This window comes from Poecilia mexicana, unplaced genomic scaffold (genome assembly GCF_051168715.1).
Source record: "Poecilia mexicana isolate PSO_F unplaced genomic scaffold, ASM5116871v1 scaffold_8, whole genome shotgun sequence".
Classification (NCBI taxonomy): domain Eukaryota; kingdom Metazoa; phylum Chordata; class Actinopteri; order Cyprinodontiformes; family Poeciliidae; genus Poecilia; species Poecilia mexicana.
Window position 1 is genome coordinate 17,279,749 of NW_028263377.1, and position 8,924 is coordinate 17,288,672.

At 40.0% G+C, this 8,924-nt stretch overlaps 1 protein-coding gene across 1 annotated transcript in view; it reads right to left on the reverse strand.

Annotated features, from left to right (window-relative positions):
* bahcc1a (BAH domain and coiled-coil containing 1a) overlaps positions 1-8,487 on the reverse strand; it is a 75,806-nt gene extending 67,319 nt beyond the window's left edge. The window contains exons 1-2 of the mRNA XM_014990874.2: positions 8,190-8,487; positions 5,049-5,376 (exon numbers count right to left, since the gene is read on the reverse strand). Of these exons, the coding sequence (XP_014846360.2) occupies positions 5,049-5,220 (172 nt within the window). The 5' untranslated portion in view covers positions 5,221-5,376; positions 8,190-8,487. The remainder of the gene's footprint in view (positions 1-5,048; positions 5,377-8,189) is intronic.
* Between the last annotated feature and the right edge of the window lie 437 nt (positions 8,488-8,924).

Consider the following 8,924-nt stretch of genomic DNA (forward strand, 5'->3'; position numbering starts at 1 on the left):
GAGTCTGTGCATGTCATGCTCTCTTTTTCTTTGCCATTTTTATCTCTACTGCTGCATTCTTGCCTTGTATACAGAAAAACAAGTCTGGATAAGTCACTGACTGGCATGCTGCTCATACTGGGCAGCTTCTTGTGATAAAAGCCAAAATGAGCAGTTAATGTAACTACGTGCCATTGTCCAAGTAGTTTGGTCCACCTTCAAAAATAATGGCATGAACATGGATCAAATCGAAATGAAAGTATGACATTTTTCACCATTTCTCTCCTCTTTGCAGCAAGTCCCCTAAACTGCACTGATCTGAAAGAAACTCTTAATATCCATTAATGTATTATCGTATCCTAGTGATATGAAACTACTCAGTTTGAGTTGCTAAAATCATCTTTAAATAAATCCAACAGATAGCCTTTCACTTCTCTGAGGATGTCTTTCCCTTCCTTCTCCAAACTCATGTCGTAAGACATTTTGACTATTACAGGTAAGATAATTGTTACTGATATCTACTTCACAGAACCTCACTTAAAAAAATCTGAGCTACGCCTTTGAACAGCACAGCCAAGGATCCTCAAGGACATAAGGTGGGTATAGGCTATGGCACAATCTTTTAAGTGCTCACAAAACATGAGCACCAAGGCCTTGAAACAGAAACCTCCCTTTCCTTGAACAACTGTTAACCACTCACTGAGGTTTGCTAACTCCACCAGAGACACCTGTGTTTGTCTTTGAAGGGTCTCCTCGACAATCACAGACCCATGGGATAGTCCTGCAATGAGACGTTCAATAAAACTCTCTGTAAAGTTATTTATTCCTCTTTGGGGGGGTCGGGGGCAAAGGAAGACAAGACGGCTAACATTTGAAGGGAGGGGACGGGTGGGGGGGTTCTAAGATATCCAGCTAGGACATAAAAACCAAGGGAATGACAGGGACATCCTACCAGTAAACAATAAAGGGGGTGGAAGGGACTGTTTTTTATCTTTAACAGCAGCTGTAAAACACACACCAAGCTGGGGTCTGCAACAATGGCCCAGAGGCAGAGAAGGGTAGCTAAAACAGAAGTGGCAGGAAGACCACTGCTTCCCAGACACGAGGGTCTTCCTGCTGGAAAGAAAGGAGACTGAAAAATTGGAGGGGAAGAGACTGGGAGGACAGCTTATGGAAAGAGGGAAGGACAGATGTAAAGGAAGGGGAGGCCGACCAAGGAAGATGACACAAATATGACCTTTGATTATATGGGGTGTTTAGAGCAGAGCCCTGAACCCCCACGCTGCTTTCACACAACCACACCTCAGCCAGAGTGGCCTGATCAGAACAATATGGCTGAAAGATGAACCCGCAGCCATAAATGCCAGCAGTGGAAGACAGCCCCACTGTGTCTCTGGGCACTGACACTGCCCAACATCTGAATCCAGGGTTCACAGCCAAAGACAAGTCTGTCTCCAACTTTTGCGCTGGAGCCAATGGAAGATAAAATTTCTATTTCAAAGTCCTTGTAAAGGAACAGGCCAAATTAAACAGCATTAAACGCATTTAAAGGTCTTACTGTTTCAGGGAGTACACAAAGAGAGGAGCCGCTCCAATGTCACATTCCCAGAACACAGTGCAAGTGTAAACTATAAATCGACCACCTGGCGTGCGTTACAAATGACCGACTTGTAGTAGGTGAAGATGGACAGAGGCAAATGGGAGCCGACAGAATCTCCATCGGCTCTAAGCAACACGGTTCAGCGGGTAAGAAGGTGGAACTGCATGCCGGCGCCCGCTGTAGCCTAATTACCGCCAAACTTACAAGTCTGCGCAACAGAAAAAAAAAAAAAAAAAAAAGATTTTCTCCCCTACTACGTTTAAAATTCTGCAACCCTGCTGGGAACGATGCCAAGGGAGAGTGTTGCAGCTGCCGTCACTCTTTTCAACAGCAAAAGGTGTCGGAAGCGCTCGCGATAAATACCTCTGCAAAGTCAGACGAGGCCTTTCATGGAGCCACATCAGAAACCTGCCTCTCAGTGCATTTTTACATCAACCCTGAAATATTCATGCTCTTTGTAAAGTATTCATGTGAACTAGTGTGCAAGTTAGTCCCCAGGGGCAGAAAGTGCAGAGAAACTGAACACACTCAGCAAACACCACGCACGGTTTGTGTTGTTATGTTGCTTGCACACAGGTCACTCAATGGAATGCTAATGACCTGGCCCATCAAGATGAACAGCCCTCAACCAGTTTGACAACCTAAAACTCCAGACTTGCTCATAAATATCTAAGAAAAAAAATCCAATTAAGTAGATGAAATACAATAGACAGGCTCCATCTCTATTTTAATTTAATATTATTACTTGAGATGGGGCTTGTACTATGATTAAGAAATTTTGACAATTTGTATTTCCTTTTTGTCGTATTCTTAATGTTCTGAATGGTGATTGGAGGGTCAAATACTAATAGGTCAGATTTTTTTTTCCTATTTAAGACATGCACCCCAACTAAGAACTCAAAATCGTTGGTCTAGATATACATACATTAAACAAGAGCATGTGCTCTGCTATTTCCATTTTCTGTTGGATTCAAAACTTCTGCCTCTAGAAGAGGCAGAAGAGCCTGCAGCACATCTTCTTTTCCCTTTTTCTTTTTTTTTTTTTGTGACCCAAAGAATAAAAAGTCTGACTCAGTCAAAACTGGAACTGGCAGGTCAGTCCTTAAAGAAAATTGGAAATCGATATTGGAGAGGAAACGCGTAATTGGTGTCTCACTAATTACTCTTAAATAAATAAACAAATATCTCTGTAAACAAAACAAAATGTGTGTGTATATATATATATATATATATATATATATATATATATATATATATATATATATATTCAGCTTTGAGTTCAAATTACTTCAATGTCATAAAAAGAACCAGTTTCACAAAAAATGTTCTTATAGTCCACTGAAAACGTGAACTTACAAACAAGAACAGTCTGTTTCAACATAAGATGTCTATTGTTTCAGTGCATCACCACCTGAAAAATGAAAATCATGAATAATTTCAAATTAAGCTTCATCCCTCATCCGCCCATTTGCATTATGACATGCTTGACATTTTCATATAATATTAAAACAATAAATCAAATACTGCAAATCAGCTGAATGTAATAGCAAAATCATTTTCACAGAACCCACTACAGGTTTTTTGAAATCATGTGAAATTATGTCAAGCTGTTTCTGTAAGTTCATTTAATCAAAAGCAGAAAATGTAAATAATTAAATCATATTTATGTGCAGGATAACAGGGCCGCTTTTCAGTCCCTCCCCATGCGTTGCTGACGAAACAAGGAGAACAATAAAGCACCTCTGCTGCTCATTGAACAGTGATGACATTTGGAGGATAGGTCTGCATGTTGACGTTGTTCAATAGGCACACAACGTCTGATTGGTGTAAGCACCTGCACCGTGCAACCAGCGTTAGTCTTCATGTTTCCAATGAAACATCTGCATGCAGAAGAAAAAAAAAAGAAAAAAAAGGTGCACAAATGCAGCAGGCTCTCCGTGGATACATGAGCAATGCCAAAAGCAAACATGTGTGGTGAGAGATGAATGGTGAACAGCACCCATTAATTCTCCTGAATGACTAATTATGCTTCTTGTTTGTCTGGATTTATTTATTTTTTAGAATTAACTCACAACCTTCACAAACATTTGAATTGAAAAAAAAAAATCTTTAGTCAGCCTGCCACAACACTGTGGAGTGGAGCAACATATAAAAGGGTGTGAAATAAGTAATAAATAAACTGATGTCTAAAATGTTTGGAAATATGAGACAAAATACATATAGGAGGTTCATGGTGTTCTTATCTAACTGAACCAGCTGCACAAATATTTAATTTTGTACAGTTACAGCCGTTAAAATTACTTTTAAGTGGCTGAATATGTATTAGAATTTTTTTTTCCAGAGCTGAGAACCACTCAGATGCATCATAAGCGTCTTTTTAGAAGCTTCATTAGCATATTATCACAGAACAGCATTTCAGAAGGGAAACTGTTTGATGCACTAAATGCATGCTTTGACATAAACACCATCTACCTGCAAAATAAAAGCAATTACAACAATTTGCTTTTTTCACATACTTTTGTGTGTTTTTCATAATAATGCCAAGCTTAAATAAATCTAATGACTAAGATGCGTCAATTGTGGCCCTGAAGTGTTAAAAAAATTAAATGAAGCTATAAATATATGTTAATGTTTGCTTAGTTGGAGCTTTGCGTGTGGAGTTTCTTTTCTTATGTTATTTTTTTCAAAATAAATCTGCAGCGTCCACTCTAAGAGGTATATTTTTGACTCTTCTTTTCATGCTCTCCTGTTTGTAAACGTGCTCATTTGGGTTCAGATGATACCTAAGTCACTTGTTAAACCTGATGCATGCACTGTGAACACATTTGCACCCAGACACTTCAAAGCCCAATGCAGAATGGGATTTTTCCCCCGGCATTGCTTGTATTCCTTTAACACCCCCATTAGCTTGCATTGTAGAGCATGGAGACCTTTCCACCCGAGCTTTATACCTTTAATGTTTGACCTATAGAGGTTTTGGTTAAGTGATGGCGCTGGGGTGACACCTATGCGTTTTACGTGAAGTGACAGATTCTCCTGAACGCATGCAAGACAGAGAAAACAGTGCACATATGGTGTGTCTAAAAACCAGACCAGGTCCTTAACGGATTTTTTTCTCTTTTTAAAAAATTACAAGGCATTTTAAAATTAAATCACTATTTGTTTAGAAAAGCTGCATCCATTATCTTTTGGAATACGATGATTCAAGTGTAGATTTAGATTATTCAAAAAAACGTCCAATTAAGAGCTTAATGCAAATTAAGCTCCTATTATCATATCGTTAGATTATGTTTGAGCAGTTAATGTCTGTCGAAAGTTACTCGCGAGAAGCAAAATCTATTTTTTTTTCTGCTTTGCACGACACCATACAATGCCCATATCACATACGCTGAGGTCGCATTTGAAACAACAGAAACCCCCCATCAAGAGCAGAGAATAATGTCAAAACCACCGTGGATATTCCACTGACCTGAGTGGGGAGCCATCGGTATGTGTGACGGGTAGTACTTCCCCGGTGGGAAATGACCGGCGTGCTGCACGGAGCTGTGGCCCGAGGGAGCGATCCGAGAGGCGGCTCGGTGCACCAGGGCGCCCCGCTCCGAAAGGAGGTGCGCCGGAGCAGCAAAATCCCGTCCTTCCATTCCGCAGGAATGTTTAGTAATCCGAAATCCGGACGGGGAAGGTCAGTGAAATCGGATGCAAACCCATAAAATAATCCTTTCCCTTCGTTGTCTATGTGTTGCATTCGGTCGATCGCAGGCTTCTCCAGCCAAAAGCGCAGCTCCCGATCATCTTTTCTGTCAGGACAGAGAAATTCAAAGCGACTGTCACAATCAGGGAAAATTAAAAACTCAACCACGATGCAACACGCTTAGGTTGCACTCTCCTTTTATATTTTAAAAAAGGCTCATTTCCTATATGATAAAATGATTATTTATTTAATTAAAATCTTTCCACTCGTCTTTGCATTAAAGCTTTGGCTAAAAAAAACCCCTGCCAGTTCGAGTGAAATCTCCTTGGCAAAGTAGCCACAATGCATGCAGGCGGCTAGCGAGGCGTCACTGCAGGCTCAGCTTCAGCTCTATTGATCAGCCTGGGATGCATAGGCCGATATGGCGAAGTACACACACACACACACACACACACACACACACACACACACGCATGCACGCACTCACGTGCACGCACACATGCACAACAAGCAGATCTTCTAGTCTTAAAATCTTTATATTCTGCACCATCTTTTCAGATAATCAATCCAAATGCCATGTCTGCAAATATCACTCCAAAACAATTACAATATTGATATACAATATGCATTTTTTCTTATAAACTATGATTTGCAAAAAGAAAGAAAGAAAGAAAGAAAGAAAGAAAGATAAAATAAATAAATGAAAACTACAAGAGGATTGTGTTTTAAGAGGGGGAAGTTATTGTTTATCCATTTGGGTTAAAATGATGGTACTCAGTGTACATCCCGAGGTAAACAACGCTGCCTTCCTTCTGCTCCTTCCATTGTCTCGACTTGATGCAGACGATCTTTCCTGCTTCTGTTATCTCTAATCCCAAACTGTGTCCATATTTTACTGCAAATTGATTTTAATCGCCGTAAATGGGAAAAAAAAAATAGAAGATTTTCCAACTTAATTTAATAAAACAATTTGTAACAAATCTGGTGTATTGGAATTTAAAAAAAAAAATGTATTTACATATATTGTTTCAACTGGAGGGATATTGACGCCTAAATGAACATGAACAGAGTTCACAAGGCTCAAAGACATGTCACAAAGTAAGATAAATATTTATTATTAAAAAGTACGCCTGCTATACATTTGGTAAGATATGCAGCAGCTCCTAAAAGGCATGCTCTGCATGTGAGTGTGTGTGTTTGCGTGCACGCACATGTGCACACCCCTGCTTGAGTTTGTGTGTGTGCCTGCATGCGTGGGTGTGTGTGTCTGTGTGTGTGTGTGTAAGTGTGTGTGAATAACTGCACTCTCACTGTCTTTATCTGACTTGACCTATTTCAGGTCAGGTAATCAAATTGAGTAGTAAATACATTATAGTGACATCCTCTGACACAAAACAAAAAAAAAGGCATTATTTCGTCTAAATTGGAAAACAGTCTTCATAAAATGACAATAAAATATATTTTGCTGTTAAAGATGGGAATCAGACATGTCATTCCCTCAGAGAACATTGCCAGTAATTAAAAAAATAAAGCAGGCCATAACAAGGCAGACCTGGGTTGTATTATCAAATTATTAGGAATATAAACAATTTTTTTTCTTTTTTTTTGTCATGGTGTCAGTCTGAGGTCCCATAGGGCTACTTCTTCAGAAAAAAAAAACCTCTTGCAATAAATTTAATTATAAAAAATAAATTTAGGACATTTGTAGCATATATGACTGACCAAGGATATTGTTATTATACTGACCATTTCATTTCAGCTCTATCATTACCCCATATCTCCAGCTGCAGTTCACAATTCAGAGCTAATGCAACAATAAAATCGCTCCAAATGCAAGGGGAGGAAAAATCCGTCTCAGCTGAGAGGTTCCTGTGTTAATTTGTGTGCATGCATGTGATTTCACAAGGTGAGACGTTTACCAAAAAAAAGGCCACGCTGCAGCATTTAGGTCGTCGGTTTGTGGTCTGGAAGGGGGAATTCAAGGTGAATGGCCGCCCGTCAGGGAGGACTGCCTTTGTCTTCACACTGAGAAAGCGCTTTGCAGTCGGCCATTACCTCCCCCCCTTTCGCCATGCTGTTCCTTCCACCCTGGATTCCCCAGTAATGAGCGGGGAATAAAATAGTTGACGCATTTACGCGAATTATGAGCAGCTACAGCTGTTTGTGGTTCAAAATCTGAATTTCTTGGTGTTTTCGTCTGGTCCGCTTTTCAAACGTGACGATACGGGTTCGCCTGCCAAATAAATAAATGTTTCGTTTTTATTTTTAACATTTTAAAAATTAAAAGTGTGGAATTTTGACGACTGTCAGCTGCATTTACAGATTAGCCGCGCGTGCAAAGCAAATTATGATTTATGGGTCGGGTCTTGAGAAAACAAGCCGACCTCCGCGGATAAGCTGGCCGGCAGAGAGTGCTCCTTACCCGGTCGCGTTTGGACATGCCTTCCGCTCTCCTCCCCGGTAAAACCTAGCCTCTCCGAATTTATAACAAGCTGCCGCAATTTACGAACACCACAATTTAGTACAATTTACAAATAGATAATATAAATTCAAACTTTTTTTATTATTATTATTATTTTTCTATTTTTCCTAAAATATAGATGAGTAAATGACAAATACGTAGGTGAAAAAAATCTCAAAGAAAATGGAAGGTATTTACAGAAACTGCATCATGCAATAATAATAATAATAATAATATTACATTTAATAATAAATGTAATGGCTATTCCAGAGGATGGACACATCCTGCTTTGTTATTTGGAAAATTGTAACAATGTGCTGTGTGTAATGCACAGCATGTCACATCCAGCAATTTGGACGAAACACAGCCTCAGTCATCTCGTAGCGAGGAGCCAGGCCCTAAAATGTTTTATTAAATTAAAATAAAAGAAATATCAAGTATATAAAATTACTACTTACTGGTGTGTTAAATCCTTGCATAACAATACATTCTAAAATCACAAAACTCTGGGACAGAAGGTGCAAGTGCGACGCCCATTTAAAAATCAGAATCTGAGTTTAGTGTGGCTAGAGTGGAATATCTCCATCTGAGGCTGTGCAGTAGTCTGCTGCTTCAGTCTGTGAAAGCAGAGGCCAGTGGGACTGGGGCTTCCGGCCTGGCTGGATTGCGGCTCGGATCTCCAAGCAGCGGTTTCTCTCCCGATGCAACTGCGCACCTCGGCGTCTCTGGGGCAGGGTAAACACGCCCTCCCATTGGTTGGATAAGTGCATGTTAATGGATTCGTGCCGCCCGCCCGCAGATTCGGCAGCCTGCGATTGGCCCGCAGCGAAAGCCAATGCCGTGCTGACTGACGATGGCAAACTGAGTGAAAAGCGCCAGATTTAAAGCGCCTTAATGGTGAGACTGTTCACAATGACGCTCAGTGCATCAGACCACAACCTAAAACGAACTATGAGGTCAAGCAGAGGCAGGGAGGGAAGGGGAACAGAAGGGGGAGTTGGATGGATGAGGTCAAAAGACAGATTAGATATATTTTTGGATGTTTATTTTACAAAGAAAAATCTTACAGTATAAAGAAAAAATAAACCAAGTAGATTTAACTCTGAACCTGGCTCAGTGGGGGACTGCGAGCAGGGGAAATTTGATTTTTTTTTTATGTAAATCTTGAATCTAATCAATATTCAGTCATTTGA